This window comes from Dendrobium catenatum, unplaced genomic scaffold (genome assembly GCF_001605985.2).
Source record: "Dendrobium catenatum unplaced genomic scaffold, ASM160598v2 fragScaff_scaffold_716, whole genome shotgun sequence".
Taxonomy (NCBI): Eukaryota; Viridiplantae; Streptophyta; class Magnoliopsida; order Asparagales; family Orchidaceae; genus Dendrobium; species Dendrobium catenatum.
The window spans coordinates 8795487-8814105 of NW_021319178.1; the positions used below are offsets into that span (position 1 = coordinate 8795487).

General features: G+C 36.9%; 2 protein-coding genes across 2 annotated transcripts; one reads left to right on the top strand and one right to left on the bottom strand.

Moving 5' to 3' along the window:
* Nucleotides 1-1013: 1013 nt before the first annotated feature.
* Nucleotides 1014-10279, bottom strand: LOC110094580 (protein NPGR1). Its single transcript, XM_028696079.1, has 5 exons — nucleotides 9818-10279; nucleotides 9477-9735; nucleotides 2214-3433; nucleotides 1670-1817; nucleotides 1014-1511 (listed from the first exon to the last, which is right to left on the bottom strand). The coding sequence occupies exons 1-5, from the start codon at nucleotides 10016-10018 to the stop codon at nucleotides 1201-1203; spliced, it is 2139 nt and encodes a 712-aa protein (XP_028551912.1). The 5' UTR covers nucleotides 10019-10279; the 3' UTR covers nucleotides 1014-1200.
* Nucleotides 10280-14382: 4103 nt separating this feature from the next.
* Nucleotides 14383-15114, top strand: LOC110094576. Its single transcript, XM_020819839.1, has one exon. The coding sequence runs from the start codon at nucleotides 14383-14385 to the stop codon at nucleotides 15112-15114; it is 732 nt and encodes a 243-aa protein (XP_020675498.1).
* The last annotated feature ends 3505 nt before the right edge of the window (nucleotides 15115-18619 follow it).

Below are 18619 nucleotides of genomic sequence, written 5' to 3' on the forward strand. Positions count from 1 at the left end.
CAACTCTTGGTAATGATGTAATGGTTTCAATTTATGCTAGGGAAAAATGATGTTATGTGATGCTCCCTGTACGAGGAGAGATTATGACGTGCAAAATTCAAACATTTAAATTGTTTGATTTTGTGATTGTAAATAATAAAAGTGTAGTTACTATTTATCACTGTGTTTTTAATGTTCATCCATGCACTTTTATTGTATTTTTATTATTCACAGTTACAAAATCAAACGGTTTTCTATTTTCGGACTCACGCGCATAATAATCTCTCGACTGCTTGAGTGAATCAAGGTGATTAGGATTTTTAATATATATATATTAATCATTATATACTTGATGAGTTAGCTCTATGGATTATTTTGTTGAGTTCAATTGGGTTCATAATCTTAAACTTGTGCTGTCATGCTATATGAGCTTCAATCTGTGCTTGAATCCTAATTTATTAAATTTTTTAAAATGTCTCTTTTGTTCGACATGATGCGCTTCGTAGATTGTGGGTTTATGATTTATAACCGTTAAATTAAATTCTAACTATATTCAACTGAATTATATATTATGAGGGCCTTCTTCGGAATGATAAGCCTACAAACAAAATGAATTTGGCTTTCCACTTTTATCAAATCTTCATACATAGAAAGCCTGATACACTTCAACTAATTTTTTAATTACTGTGCCATCACCGAACACCATCAGGAGGCGAATCAGACTGTGCCAGATAGCAGTATATAATGAGTGACATGACATATTCTAATTCGCCTTCAAATAATCCAATGACCGTACATAATAATTTCTCCTCGCATTGGTCATGCCATTGGTCATGCGACGCAATGAACAATCTAGTTACCATATTCACTTAGCACAAATTTTTATTTAATATGAATGCTTGAAATATCAATATAAATAACCTTATTAGCCTACAAGCATATTTCATGTTCATTTTATTAATTATCTTTTAAGCTGACTAGTTTTTTTTTTGTTAGTGACTGTATAATAATAAACCTGCAAAGAACCTACCAAATATTTCCAACTAACTAATATATTCACACATGTACTATCAAAACAAGGATTCTCGCACAATCTACATTCACCAATCTCAAGATGGTTATTTCTAGACTCCCAACATGCCTGCAATTTTATTAATCTATACACAAGCTTATGAAAAAATTGGAAGACATCAAACTTTTTTCTACTAAGCTGAAATGTACTCACATAAATTTCATAACTGGAGATGACAACCCGAGTTCATAAGCTGCCTGAAAGCAGTCTGCAGCTTTCTGCAGTGATCCCTCCTTTTTGGCCACAAAGCCGAGGTTCAACCAGGCATCATGATTCGTGGGCTCGATTCGAAGAGAATTCATCAAGAAGCTCTGGGCGATCGGCAAAGACCGATCGCCGAGGGTCCTCAGAACTGCTGCAGCAGATACCATGCTTGGAACATGATCTGATTCTATTGAGAGCGACATCGAAAAGGCAGCTAAAGCTTCCTTGTGCAATGATTGAGCTTCAAACAGATTGCCTACAACATTAGTGATAGGAGTTCATGACAATGATCATAATAATTACCTTTGAATATCTAAAATTCAATGTGAGAGTCATCATAGTGGAGATGATTAGTGATTAATCGAGTGTTTTCATAGAACATTTTCAGGACAAAAACATGGTAAAGATGCTAACCTGTTGCATGCCAAGTCCTGGGAGAAAAAAATCCAAGTGATTTTGCTCTATTCAGACAAATATTAGAATCAGCCCATAGCTCAAGCTTGGTATAGACAAAGGCCAAGTCCAACCACGTTTCCATTTCAAGTCGTTGCTGTGCTTCAATCTGATTGAAGAAAAAGCATGAATGTCAGGAAAATAATGAGTGAAATGAATCCCCCATCAGCTTGAATGTCTATTTAGGTTGGCTGTAGTTATTTGTAAATATATTTCTAGGGATAAATAATATTTTAACTTTTTGAAAGCTGCTATGGTATTATAATATTTTTACTTTGGAAACTAAAGGAAAATAATTTTCTTACAGTCACTACAATCTAATAAATTTTGTTGTAAAAGCTACTTCTCACAATAAAACTTTTAAAAAGCAGCAATTAAACAATCATGACGGTTTGAAAGGCAAAATTGTAAAAAACTGTCTTAAACGGATCCTAAATTTTGCAGAAAGTGAGGATGTCATAAGCTTTAAAAAAACAGGGCTTCATTTTGCTGCTATAGGTGTTACCTCACAGTTGTTACGCCATGATTGTTTTTCTCTCTGCGACTGAATATTGGCAAGTAGAAACCTGTAGGTTTCTACTGCAGCTTTGAGCTCTTCCTGAGAAACCTGAAGGATAGCTTTCAGCCTTAGTAACTCCAGCTGTTCCACTTTCCCAGATTCATCAATGGAGAGATCAACTATTGCTTCTGCCTCTTTAAGATTCTGCTCGGCCGATACCACAAGAGCTAATAGTTTCCATCCCCTCACAGAACAACCAGCCACCATATTTAGATACCTGATTGTATATTCTCTAGCCAAGTTATGATTCCTTTGCATTGCATGCTCCAAAGCAATGCTGTAAATTACATGTGCATCATTTTTCTCAATGCTTTCGGCATATTTAAGTGAATTTAATGATTCTCTCTCTAACTTTAACCTTTCTGAATCAGATTTTAAGGATTTAGCACAATGTCTATAAGAAGACCCGAGCAAATGACTGGCAACTCCAATGAGATGATGCTTTTGTTGTTCAGTGGAGCATTTGATTGCCCTCTTAGCATAGTCTAAACCTTCATCAGCATGAGCAGGATTTCTAAGACAAAGCTTCGAAGCTAAAACAAGTGATAGAAAATGATCTTTCTTCTTTTGTTCTGAAGGGCCTAAAGCCTTTCTTAGAAGATTTAAAGCAGGATCATCAAGACCTGCAGCACTATAACAGAGTCCAAGAAGATACCATCTTTCACGTCTACTATGCATACCAGGAAGTATGTGTTCAACATAGCCAGCCAAAGATTCAAACTGTCCAGAAAAAGACAGTGCAAAAGTAAGATGATCCATTACTTCAGCATTCCAACTTATTTCCTGGGATGTTGCCTTTCCAATGAGAAGGAACAACAAAAGAATTGCTTCCTCTGTGTTATTTTTGGGGCTTCGAGATCCATAGTTTTGTTGCAAATGAGGAGGGAGGCTTACTTCACTTCCTCCATAGAGTAGAGTAATAGCCAAATCTTTTTGAAGACTGGCGCATCTTTCAGGAGATAAATCCCAAGGCTTGGTTAGAGCTCGGCGATAGGCAGCAACAGCATCCTCAAGGAGACCAGCCTGTTGCCAGAGTCGGGGAAGTAAATGAAGCGCTTTGTGAAAAATCTCTTTTAACTTGCACTCAGCTCCGATACCAACAGGTACACCATTATTCCATGCAGATTCAACAATGTCAATAATAGTTTTACATTCGGCAGCAGCATCTGTTACATAATAATATAAAAAAAATAATATTAATAAAATAGGTAAAAAAGTTAACATATACGATAAAAAAGCTAGTGCCATAAAAGGTGTCAGTATGCTCATACTAAAAAAATTTATAATGGAGACGATTTGTGTTTGATGTGGCCTGGCGATGCATGATTTAGGGGACAACATCATTATATGGCAGTTGAGGCACAAACTTGGGGTATTCAATATGTATTTGTGACAGTTTTTAACTGGGCATCAACACCATGATATCTCAATCAGGATGCATGCCCTTTGGCTGAGTATGAGTCATGACCGCAACTAAACATTCTACTTAATGACTAAATCCATCAAGTTGTTGATGGGGACATCAGATCATGAAAAGTTTATCAGAGACGTGGCCGCCGATCTACGGTGACGATTGAGTATTGTATTTTTGATTTGTTTTATGTATTTTCTTATTTATGATGTCGTATTGTATTTGTTTTATTTAGTTTCATGTTGTACCCTTTTATTAATGGATGTTGTATTTAAGCCCTGAGGGCATTATCGTCTTTCTTATTTTTGAGTCTTATGTACGAGGCTATTTATAGTCTCTATGTTTCTCTTTGAAAGTAATGAATGATTGATTAAAAAATATTTCTTCCACTTGCATGAGTCTTGTGAGAGCTTGAGAAATCGGAGAGGGAAGATTGCGCATCACCCACCAACCTAGACGAGTCGGATTCGTGGTTCTATTACGTATCTCTTCATTTCCGCTTTCACCACCACCGGCCAACATCATCCCCACGGTTTTCCCTTTCCCCAAGTCCTCCCCTTCTCTCCACCCAGCTCCACATAACCCCCCACCTAGCCGTCGGCCCCAAGCCCGAAACCCGCCGGCCCTAGATCCCCTCCCCCTTTGCTTTCCCTTGCCTAATTTAGGTTGGTATAATTTGGACATATTTTTAAATTCAAATTCAAATAATTTGAAATTTAAAATATTTCCTAAATTACCAAAGTTATTTTAGGAAAGTTTCTAAATTAAATCTATTTGAATTTCAAATTGAAATCGGATTTAATTAAATACTTTCCTAATTTCCAAACTCAAATTAAGCAAGCATTAAACACTTGATTAAAGCCCTCCTCCCCCATCAATTCCGCCGCCCCCCTCTTTGGTTTGGGATAGGAAATATTTCCTAAAAGCAAATTCTTACTTTGGGAAATAATTTCAAATTCCCCTATTCCCTCGGCCGAAATCTTCATGCTCCCCCTTGATTTCATTTCTTTATAAAAGGGAGTATCTCCTTGTGGAATTAAATCAAGCCTTCCCCACTCCCCTTGTCGCCACTCCCCTCTTGCCTCTTCTCTCTTCCTTTGATTATTTTTAATTAAGAGAATATTTAGGAAGTAGTGAGTTAACCTTGCTCTCCTCCCTTGGCCGTCCACTTTTCTTCATCCCTACTTCAAGTTGAAGAGAAACTTTTTTCTCTTCAACGGCGTTCGAGATTACTAGCAATCTTTGGGAAGAAATCGTCATCTAGCATTCATGAATGGCCGATCCCGATTGACTACGGATTTGCCTACGACAAACACGGTTTCGTGCACATTCTCCATTCAACCTTCTTTGACGTCAACCCGATGATCGATCACACGGTTGAGGATTACATAGAACGCATCTTGGACACTTTGGTTGAAGCTGTTGAATAGCAACTAGAGATCGTCGAGTGGAGGATTGCAACCGATCATTGACGAAGGTTTTCTAATTTTGCTTTTCTTATATTTCTTAAGCCTAACCCCCTTTTGTGATTTGATTGTAGTCACGAAGGACGCGTTCGCCCGATTCTGCTAAGCTTAGTAAACGTAGGGATTTGAGTGCATTCATTATTTTCTAATCTTATTGTTAGACTAGGGATTTCGTTGAAAATTACTACTTTGGCATGATGTTATTTTCTTACATTATTTTGATGATTCAAAATCTTTTGATGTACAACTTAGCCTAAACGACAGTGACCCCTCTTACGTTTTGATTCATCGTTTTATTTGCTAATAGGCTTCTTTGATATTTCTCTAATCAATAAGTTGTGCAAGCTCTTAATATAATCATTGCAATCATCGTAGTCCTACATCAGTTGTTAGTTGTGAGACGCACTGCACAAGGCATTAAGTACTATTTTAATCAAAAGTGATATAAAAATTAGCCCCATAACCAAACTTTCCTCCGGACTACAACTTATCTCAGATGAATCAATTAGCAACTATTGACTGCTTGGTTTGACTACATTCTCTGACCAATAACATCAACAACAATAACAACATCAAATCTTTATCCCACTACATGTGGTTAGCTACATGATTATTTTTTTTTTCATTATATCATATTGCCTTCTCTGACCGAAGAAATCAAAGATTATGACAACTCGAATACAATCTCATAAGATTTTGATCTGATTTATCATCATTCACCACAAACAAATAATCTATGATGGCAAATCTATCCTTCGAATTCAAATTGCAGCAAATTAAACTACAAGGGAATCTACCACTACGAATCATCATAGCACCTAAAAACTAGCCATAAAAAATTCTCTCTTGATAGAGAGACATAATTTACTAGGAGGCTTATGCTCATGGAAAGCCTTAAACTAGGAACATAAAGTCTTCATAAAGATGAAATATATTAACAATATTTTATCTACAATCAAAATTTTCCACAAAATCATTCTCTCCTAGTTCCCCTGAGCCAGGTTTTCCTTTCAAAGCCCGCAATAACTCCATAAGAAAACATCAGATGTTGCATTATATATTAAAAAAAAAAACTATATGATTATTCTAATTTAATATTTTTAAACTTGCTTAACACCTAACAGAGACAATTTTGGGACCAACACCAATATTTAGTAATCATTCAGGTATGAGAAATTAAAAACAACTGCACATACCAAGAAAAATATAACTAACATAGAAACTCAAACATTAAGGGCGCCTAAAGTTCAAATGTATACTATTTCCCATAATATGAACAAACAAGACGAAAAATTACCAGCCTTAAAAGAGCCTAAAACATGTATCTGATTTTCAGTGCATTTATGAACATAAAGTTTACTCAGTACCATTTTTATGAAATATTATCTCTAAAAGTTAGAGAAATGAAAATAGCCATAGGCTTGGAAACACTAAAAGCGGAGGCGCATGCTTCCATAAATTACTATCTTGAAATTCCATCATTTTTTTGGGGCCCATTATTTGTATAGGAAAAATTAATTTGAATGTCTTATTTGCTTGATTGGAGATAAAGGAATGAAATTGATGTATCTTTAATAAGCTAATAGCAGTAAAAGTTTTGTGGTAAAAAAATTGTGCTAAGGTGGCTAAGAAAGAAATGTTATGGTGGATTTTCTAAGTTTGTAATATGAGTAACTGATCACTCAAGACTGATGAACAATAAACTCCTTATTACTGTGTTTGGTTGATATTCCTACTAGAAGGTGATCTCGTGCACAACAACAAAACAAGTGTCATCTTCAAGAAGCATTCAGACTACTCTAGAGATCTATTAGTATGACATGAACTAGATGGCTTGATGCCTGATTATCTCACTAGCTCAATTCTTGTATTTCTACAAGATATTAAGAATGCTTCCAAATTGTTTAGCAAGAATATTTTGATGCTTCTCGATGCGGTGAGATTGGATGTTCTCAGTTTTGAAAAAAATAACACACATGTGAGAGCAATGACAAATGTGAGAACACAAAGTTTACATGCTAGACACCGGAAAAACAAGAGCCAAATTTTATGTGTTTCAAAAAGTCCACCTACATTTGCAGTTGCACAAAGATAGATTTGTTCTACTAGATCAGTGGTAACACAAAATACAGATTTTTACCTTCGAATATTTTTCACCTTTATCTGACAAGTAGTACTTAAAAAATAAGGAGTCATAGCCTCTGCATGAAAATTTTAGACATAGGAAGAGAGAAGGGTAGATACTTCTTCTTTGTTTAATCATCTCAGGATCATAATATAAACATGTAATATTTTGGAAAATAGCACATAAGGTAACACGCCAACTACAAAAAACATAAAACTCACGTAATGCACAATATCAAGATTTATAACAAAAATTGTGAGCTTGTTGAAATAAAACAAATGTGCATAAATAAGTCTTTACAGTAGCAACTACTTACTGATATCAAAAAATATGCCCAAATCATGTGCTCCAAATAAAAAAAATAAAGGGCTGCAATAGTGGCCTAAAGCATGTTGATATGCTCAACTAATCGTGATCAAATTGAACATGTTGATATGCTCTTCTATAGAACCATCTTCAACCACCTTGAGATTCAAAAGCTTTATCATTGAATATATCTTGTGTATAACAAAAGGTTTTTTGTACATATTTGACAAAGCTTTCATTGCATTAGTTAAATCCTTATTGTGTAATATATTAAAAGTAACACTCTTTGTCAATGTTAGGTTTACGACTCCTACCACTCATTTGTTAAGGAGATCCCAATTTTCTTTTCTTATGATTGTTAGCTTCATCTCCAAAATATGTAGCTGTGACATTTTATGGCATAGATGATCCATGATCCCCATCTTCCAATACCCAAAATCTTGTTATCAAACTTGTTGTCTTCACTTGCCATTCTTAAAAGTCTTTACTCTGACTTTTCCATAGAATCACAAAGCCCGATTCCAATACTAGTTGTTAGGGAAAAGTTTATGAAAACAGGACAAACACAAGAACGGGAAAATATAATATGCAAGGAAGAAATGAGAGATAAGAGATTTACATAGTTTGACAAAGTTTTTCTCCATCCATGGTTGCATAAAGAGATTACTGTTCCATTAGATTAAAAATAAATATAGTATACATATGTTTTTCTCTTTTTTTTTTTTAATTTCACTAGTATTCTTGCCTCTTTTTTTTTCCTCGCCAAACCTGAGCACAATTCCTGCACTAGCTAGCTCACAACAGATAAAAGGAAAGCTTGCCACTTTCATATTTGGATAAAGAGATGAATTTTCTACTAAATTAAATATAAATATATTGTATAAATATTTTTCTCTTCTTTATCTTAACTACTATTCTTTCATCACTATTTTTATTCTCCAACACAATTCTTGCAATACTTATGCTCACGGGACATTAAAGGAAAGCTTGCCAACTCCAAGTCGACCTCATTCACTGACCCTGTTATAATCACCAATTTCCCCTTGTGAAATCCTTTGGCTTCAAACTTCTATTTTCAATCCTTCAATGCTCATTGTGAACTACTCAATTGAGAAATCCTTCCTATGACACATGCCAATGTAACTATAAATCTCCGATCACTCTACCAACCACCTATTCAGCCTCTATCTCTACAGCTAGTTGAATAAAAGTGGAGAATTGAAAATGCACATCAATACAAAGGAACAATATCAAGTATATGTTCCAACTACACACAGTTGGATCATTGAAAGCTTTTTAGTATCCATCTTTATCTAATTTTCTTCACTTATAATCATCGACAACTTCAAACTCCTCATCGAGTTTTTGTAAGAACCTTCTAGACAGAAAACCATACATTTGGTTTTCTAAAAACCAAAGCTCTTTGATCAATCAAATTTCTCAATCTCAAAATTTATGACCATCGATCTAGGAACTACAATTGATACAAATTATTGCAACAAGGGTGCCAAACAACTTAAAGTTAGATTGTCACCATGATCGAGGATGATGCACTTCACAAAATTTTATATAATTCAACTTCATCCAAGCCATTGTCTACCAAACCAATAGATGATCTGATCCACTAATAACAAAGAAGCAGCAACATGATGTAACAAAGAATTCCATACACTTAAAGTTTGATCGTTCAAAGCTCTCAGAATTTCAGAAATTTACATCTATCTTCCAGCCTAAACCTACCAAACACTGCAAAAAAAAATTACAAAGCTGAAATCAGGCTGAAGCAAACTGAAACATAAAAAGTTCCTTGAAAAACAACCACGGATCTGTGTAAACAAGATCATAATAATTTATTATATTGGAAGCATGCCATGTATTATACAAGAAAAAATCTCAAATACCTTCTAAGCGTCCAAGTTCTTCCAGAGACTTTGATTTAAGAAACAATGCTTCCAGAAGTAGACTAACTGAATGCCAGGACATTAGATTTACTGGCAAGATTTCCACTTTAGAACGAAGTTTTCTTGGCTTACTTCTTTCTGCAATTGCCATAACCATTCTTGGCCTCAAAGCTGGTACATCAATCCCCTGAAACACTTGCAGTGCTGCATCAAAGTTTCCTCTTTGATATTCCAAACGACCTAACAATGCCCGAGCTTCCTGCCATGCAAAGAAGTTCAAACCAAATAAATTAAGACAAGACAATAAACATTAATATCTGAGCCAAGACAAATGAAATAACCTCGTAATTTAACGAGAGACCCTCTCTCAAAGCTGATTCTACATCATCAACTTGTTGGTTAATGTCAACCTTTGCTTCCCAATCTCCAGTCCTTGATGAAAGGCCACTTACAGAGAAGTCCCTAGTGGCTAGAGACTCTGGCGATTGAGGAACTTCATCAAAATGGATGCGTTCTCGTTCTCCAGAGCAAGCACAAAGCATGGTTGCTGTTTTTTTAATGGAGATTGACCAAAGCCTGGTTCAACTTATTGCCAGTTGAAGTGTGAAGATATTTCCACTCCAGCATGCCATTATATAGAGATCAAGCCACTGTTACTTGAAAGATCTTCCATATTTTCAAATTCCAACTTAGAAGGCTCAATTACTAGTCAAGACTTTATCTTCCAAAATTTCAAGGAGTCCGAGCCAAAAATATGCTTCTCCTTTTCCCTGAAGGTGCAGAGTGGCAAAAATTTGCGATTTTTTCCCACAAAAAGACGTCAATTAGAAGGACGAGCACAAGAGGAATAATAGCGTGATCTTATGCTTTACTACTTAACGGCGTTCCACTTCAGAAAAAAAAAAAGAACAAATTAGGAAAGGAAATCTGATAACAGAAACATCAATCTAAAAGGCCCACCAGGCCACCAACACTCCAAAACAAGTAGCATCAGACAATTCGTATCCGGAAAAGAAACACCGAAACAAATCCATTTTTTTATTTTACCGAACGACAAAAGAAAAAAGCCGATCAATCAACCATCAACCCCCCGTACCCCTTTCCTTTCTCGCAAAAAGAGTCTTCCCTCAACCAGACAGATACATTTCAGATAATTATCCATAACACCAAACGGACAAACTCATTTAATAAAAATCGCGATCACCGAAATGCCAGCTAAGAAATCACCATCAAACTTGTTCCAATGGGGGCAGGCAACAGAATAACAAATAAATACAGCATAATCCGAAATCCAGCAAAGGGAATCCGAGTAATCGCCATTGTACTAATGGATCCAAACTGTGAAAAGAACAACAACGCTATGAAAAAGGAATCGAGCAGTGAAAATCCCCAAAAGCATGCCGCTGCAGGAAATCATCGACAACAAAGATCGACAGCTAAATATCAAGAAACAAAGACCCAAAAACTAATTGCAGCTACCAATTTACCTCTTCAATCTCTATCCATAAAAACCTCAAAATCTTGGTTTGCTCTTTCTTATTTGAGATTAAAGAAGAGGTTCAAGGTTTCCTGCCACCGAGACACGTCGCTTTGGTCCTCTCTGCGAGATTTGCGATAGCAAAAGCTTGGGGATTTGACGAATGGGCGACAAACACGCGAGATTTCGAATTCAAAAAGAAGATCAAAAATCAACCGATAAAGAAGAAATCAAGGAAGCATTTGCGGGGAAAAAGGAGGGTGAGGTGATGGGTGTTTTTATCGGCTCAAAAAGAACAAGCGGCCTGCTTTTCTACTTGGCCAGCTTTTCTACTTGATTCTGATGGCAATGTGGTAATTAGTGACTTCATTAAGCAAAATTATGAAATGCTCTGTGTTATTATTGATTTCATAGACAAATTTGTCTTTGAAGGAGGAACAATTATTACGTCAGGCAAAACCCCGTTATATCGAGGTGTACCGAGTTTTTCGAAAAAAACTCGGTACACCTCGGTATAGCAGGATTTTGCCTGCGACCGAATGTTTCTCTCATTCGGTCGACCGGACCAAATAAAACTTCTTGAAGGAGAGGGTTTTAATTTTAGTTATAAGATTGAGTATTATTTAATTTTTTTTTTGGGAAAATTGAGGGCTTAGCCCATTGTATTATTTAAATATTGAATATATATTTTTACTTTAATTGAGTTTGATTTTTCAATTTTTTTGGCTTTTTTCGATCTTTAAATTATTTAATTATTTTTTATTTTTCAAGTTAATTTCAATCTTGATTTGGATCAAATTTAATCAACCTAATAAATATATAAATATATTACAAAGTAATTTATGAGAGAATAAGATTAATACAATTCATGATATCATATAAAAGCACTGATTTCAATTTAGGCTTCTTTTGGGATGATTTTTTTATTGATTCTTAAAACATCTTTTTAATACAAAAATTTTAATTGATGTATTAGAAAGCTACGTTTAAGAAGATGTAAAAAAAATGTACCAAACAAAGCCTTAGATTCAGAGCATCCAAACTTATTCTGACTTAAATAAAAGATCAAGACGTCTTTTTTGTATAATTGTTGAAATTTCACTATAAACTTCAAAGTAAAATGTGCTTATGTACAACACTCCTATAATGAGTGACCTCCTGAGAAGTTACACAAAAAGGCAAAACCTTAAGACCATTAGGCAAAACAGATAATATCTCGTTGGTTATACAGAAGCACTCATATGATGAATGATCTTTTAATAGGTTACATCAAGGGAACAAAATTGGGAGGCTATTAAGTCAATTTTGTTAATATCTCGTTAGTTAAAAGTTTGAACTACTCTAAATTAGGAGAAATTATTCTGTGCAGTCACCGGGCCGTCCGGAAGCAAATCAGAATGCTCCACGTCGCTCGATATACAACACTCACAAAAAAAAGATGTAGCAAGTCCTGATTCATCTCCAGACGGCGTTCAGTGACCGTACAGAATAAGTTCTCCTAAATGAGACATAGGACTTCGCTTCAACACATAATTGATTGAAAAAGTTTGATGGCTCGAATGAGTCGAATTTAAATGCTTACTTCATATATATATTTATATATTTTTTGCACTAATCTTAAATCATATATGAAAGTTTTAAATTATACACTAATTAAAATTTATCCAAAAAAATATCGACAGAAAATTTTTTTTATCAAATAAATGCTCTTTAAAGTATTCTTTAAAAAATTATATCACCATGAGTTAAAGAAATTAAATTTAAATAAATTAAAGTTAATATTCTAATTATCGGGATCATGAAAATTTGAATGCTTAATTTACGCAAATTTTGACAAGAAACACGAATCTCGATGAACCTAAAAATGCACAATCGGCATATTATTTTCCTTGGTTTAAGTACGTTTGAAAATTTGCCAAAAATATTTATTAAAGGGTTTATCTTAAATCGAGTAATAAATATTGTCACGGATTTGCTGCCACGGCCCATTGGGTACGAAAAGGACGCTGTTCGACTCAGTAATTTAGTCAATCTATGATGCCCAAATTTGTCTTTTCGAACTGGCGTGATAATATGAACTGTAGCTAGGTTGCTAGTGACCTAGCGTTAGGTCAAGCCGAACGGCCTTTTGTTTTTATCAACGTCGAATTTATTGTAAATAACTTTTTTTTGATATAGATTCCAATTTATCTCTCTATTTTCTTTTTCCCATCATCCATCTTCATCTCTAATCTTGGGGAATCCAAATTATCTTCAGAGGGACCTTACTAGTGAAGCTAGAGAAATTAATCTGTGAGGACACCAGATGGTTTGGATATCAATCATAAGCCACCACGTCACCAGATATTGAGCGATACCGAACATCAGCACCGAACAAAAAAATGACGTGGCAAGTTCCGATTGGTCTACAGATGTCGTCCGATGTCCGCACAGATCCTTTAACCTAATTCTGCAACGAGTGAGTAACGAGCATGGGCATGAATGAGAACGTATGTAGTGCGTCGACGCGAGGGCTGAGCATCGAGCGTGTGCTAGCATGATTGGCTAGATGCGACAGATTACGAACCTAGTGAACACGTACGACGCTACAAGCGTGGGCGTGACAGGTCATATGGGTTGCTTTCGGATTTCCGAGTCGACTCGAATTCAACAGAAAAATGCATTAAGGTATGATAATGAAATATGAACTTGACCCGTAATTAGGTCAAATAATGAAATATGAACCTGACTCGTTTGCCAAACGGGTTGATCTGAATTCAAATTTTTTGAGTTGGGACAAATATCAACACTCCTAAATGTAATTAACTCGATCTCTAGCCATGACACTAACACCATTTATTTTTATTAAAATTACTAATTTAAGTGAATTTTATTATTATTTTTAAAATTAAATCACAATTTCTTAATGCAATCAGTTTGAGCTAGAATGTTTCAAATGCTATTCATTTAATGATAAAATTAGTGTACCCATTTAATATCATATATTACACTAATCTTTAACATAAAATGAATGGCATTGAAACCTGTCTTAAGAACATCTTGAAATAAATTTTTTTTACTTGGGTGGAAGAGTTCCTCCCTTGCTAGAATAGAACAAAACTCCTTAAATATTTATTAGTTATAATTTCTCTATTATTAATACAATACAATTAATAAATATGTCACCTATTAGAAGACAAAAGCAATACTGATCGAATAGTACCACATTTAATGTATTTAAATAAACGCCTATCACTGTATTACACGTGTACCCTATACTTGAATATTTCTATATATACTGTCCATAGCTCTGTAAGATGGGATATAGGAAAATAATAAAATCATCTATCTGAGTTAAATTCTTGACACGCTTCTTGCACTTCTTTTATTTCTCTATGTTTCTACATGGTATCATATATGGCAAGATCCTAAATCGATTCTTCCCCTCAAATGGCTTCCTCTGTCACGTCTCTGCTCACGGCAACGACCGCCAGCTCCACCGACTCCGGCATATCGGCGTCCCTCAAATTCGTCGTCTCGAACCTCCGCACACTAGTGCCAACCCAGCTAAACACCGACAATTATGCGATTTGGAAAAACCAGATCGTCAAATTACTCCGGGCAAATGGATTCGAGCATTTTCCTGAACCATCATGCACATCCTCAGCGACGCAAGATCCATCACAAGCAGCCACCAATGGCTCCTCAACCGCCCTCTGGCTTCTGACTGACAGAAACCTCTCCGCGGCAATCTGTTCTACAATCTCACCCACGATATTACCCTATGTTTTAAATCTTGATTCAACAACAGATATCTGGAAAGCGCTTGAAACAAGATTCCAATCATCAAACCGATCAAAGGTTCTCCAACTTAAAATCGAGCTCAACAGTATCTCAATGAAGAATCATACCATGATTCAGTATCTCACAACTATCAAGACTCTCGTGGATCAGATAGCCGATGCTGGGTCCACAATTGAATCAGAAGACATCATCATGTACATCCTAAATGGGCTACCACAACAATATCAAGCTTTCAAAACCACCATTCGCACAATGCAAAGCTCCTCGAGTCTTGATAACTTTTACTCTCTTCTCATAAGCGAAGAAATTCACGTCCACAACGACGTTGCCAGATCATCTTTACAAACCGATCAGCAATCGACTCTCTATGCAGGTTGAGGATGCTTCAAAAGAAATAGGGGTCGGTCTCAACCAGGTCCGCAAAACTTAGGGCGTGAATGCTCCAAACCGATCTCCATTTGCCAGATTTGTAACAAGAAAGGCCACAACGCAACTTCTTGTTGGCACAGGCTCAACATTAACTACGTCCAACAACAACAAACTGAAAATCAACCTAAGGCGTTCACCGCAACAATGGACTCCAAGAACCCCAACGAGTGGTATCTTGATTCGGGCGCGTCATCTCACATGACGAATAACACCGACAATCTGACCACCTCCGCAAGCTATCAAGGATCTGACTCTATCACCATTGGTGATGGCAGTCATATTCCAATAGCCCATTCGGGTACCGGTATTCTTCCCACTCCCTCCCGTAAGCTCAAATTATCAAATCTGCTTCACATTCCTAAAATATCATATAATCTATTGTTTATATCTAATCTTGTTAAGGATAACGATATCTCTATTACGTTCAATCATAACGGTTTTACTATGAAGGATATGACAACGGATCGTATCATCCTACGCGGCCCATGTAAAGACGGTCTTTACCCCATCGCGGAATCGTCTACATCTACGATGGCACTTCAGACGAACAGGTCTTCCTCCACTGTGTGGAACAATCGGCTTGGCCACCCCAACCAAAGAACCATGCGCCTGATTGCTACCGCTAATCCTCAACTTCAGATTTCTGTCTCTTCATCCAACTGTGTGGCTTGTAGTTATTGTAAAGGCCATAAAATTCATTTTTCTAAATCTTGTAATAGAATGAAAACTCCTCTTGCTTTGTTACATTCAGATGTTTGGGGGCCTTCTCCCGTAATGTCCAACCAAGGTTTTCGATATTATGTTACATTCATTGACGATTTTTCTCGTTACACATGGATTTTTCCTCTCAAGAACAAATCGGATGTTCCGCATATTTTTATTAATTTTAAAACATTTATTGAAAATCAAACTAACTACAAAATCAAGATTCTTAGGACTGACGGCGGCACCGAATACCGTAACAACACGCTCGACCAATTTCTGAGCTCTAATGGCATACAACACCAACTTTCGTGTCCATATACACCGGAGCAGAATGGGGTTGCGGAGCGCAAACATCACCATATAATCGAGACAACCAGAACTCTAATCCATCAGGCATCCGTTCCACCACAATTTTGGCCTGATGCCGCTAACACCGCTGTCTACCTAATCAACAGGTTACCGTCCAGCAATACTGATAATACATCCCCTTTCCAATCTCTCTACAAACAAACACCCTCTTACGCTCACCTCAAAACCTTCGGATGTGAATGCTTTCCACTCTCACATCCTCCACTTAGACACAAACTACAGCAAAAATCCACGTCATGTGTATTTCTCGGTTATTCGGAACAATACAAAGGGTACAAGTGTCTAAACAGACAGACTAACTCCATTCAATTCTCCCGCCATGTCACATTCATGGAAAATTCCTTTCCATTCCTCGCGGGTGCAATACAGCAGCCATCCGAAATTAATCCCAGCATCACAAGTTCCCTATTACTATCGATCTCCCAAGTGCAGCACCACTCACCCACCATACTACCTAGCCCCACGCAGTGTCCCACCCCTCAACCCAATAACGCTCAGCAGATCACTTAACCGAATCCCTTACCTATTATAAGTCCTCACCACATTCATCATCATCCCATGATCACTCGGCAACAAACGGGATCTCTGAAGCCACGCACAAGACTTAACCTGTTCCACCAGCAAACGTTTACCAGCAGCTTCGAACCAACTTCGTACAATGAAGCAGCAAAATCTGCTGACTGCGTAAAGCTATGGCAACCGAATTCTTAGCATTACAGAAACAAGGAACCTGGATTCTCGTTCCTTATCCTCAGTCAGCTTCCGTCTTAGGTTGTCGATGGACCTTTCGTACTAAGCGGCACAAGGATGGGACGGTGGCAAGACTTAAAGCTCGCCTGGTGGCACAAGGAAACAACCAAGAACAAGGAATCGATTATTTTGAAACATTCAGTCCCGTTGCGAAACTTCCTCCATTCGTATCCTTATGACTGTCGCTCTCTTTCATAACTGGGATATCCAACAATTTGATGTAGAAAATGCATTTCTCCACGGTAAACTATCGGAAACGGTTTATATGCGTCAACCAAAGGGATTCAAAGACTCCTCGCTACCAAATCATGTGTGTTTACTTCAAAAAGCTATCTACGATCTTAAACAAAGCCTGCGACAATGGTACACCACTCTTACAGAGCACGTCATATCTCTCGGCTTCAAGTGCAGTCAAGCCAATCCATCCCTACTTACATACAAACACAACAACATTCAAATGTACCTGCTAGTCTATGTGGATGATCTACTTATTACAGGCAACGACAAACATGCCATTTTCGTCTTCATCTCTCAGCTCGGATCACGCTTCAATCTAAAGCATCTTGGGTTAACAAATCACTTTCTTGGCATAAGTATTCAGTCTAATGCTAATTCATATTTCTTGTCTCAGAAGGCATATGCATAATCTATCTTATGTCAAGCAGGACTCCAGACGTGCAAGCCGTTGACTAATCCGACGGCAACCAAATTGCCGGCAGATTTTACGCCAGACACCACATTGTCCAATCCTGCAGTTTACAGGCGAATTATAGGATCACTTCAGTATCTTACCTTAACCAGACCGGACATCGCGTTCGCCGTCAACGTACTTTCTCAATATATGCACAACCCTTTATATAATCATGTGTATCTATTAAAACGCCTTCTCATATATATACAAGGCACTCGGCATTTTGGACTTCCTATCACCAAATCAGATCTTCAACTTCTCACATTCTCAGACGCAGACTGGGCCGGCGATACGCTATCCAGAAAATCAACTACCGGCTATTGTACCTTTCTCGGTCACACTCTAGTCTCTTGGGCAGTCAAGAAACAAACGACAGTGGCACGATCATCTACCGAATCCGAATACCGTGCATTAGCAGCAGCCACCGCCGATTTGATTTGGATCAAAAGACTGTTGGCCGATTTTAACATAAGCCAATCCTCCACATCCGATCTATTGTGTGACAATGTATCCGCCATCGCGCTCGTCAATAATCCGGTCTTTCACGCAAGGACAAAGCACATAGAAATAGATCATCGGTTTCTACGGGATCAGATTCAGCACAACAAGATTCGGATTATGCCCATCAACTCTATTGATCAAATAGCTGACATATTCACCAAAAATATGACAACACCTCGCTTTCAAACTTTAAGGTTCCAATTGACGATCATTTCCGATCCATCAGTTTGCGGGGGCATATTAGAAGACAAAAGCAATACTGATCGAATAGTACCACATTTAATGTATTTAAATAAACACCTATCACTGTATTACACGTGTGCCCTATACTTGAATATTTCTATATATACTGTACATAGCTCTGTAAGATGGGATATAGGAAAATAATAAAATCATCTCTCTGAGTTAAATACTGATACGCTTCTTGCACTTCTTTTT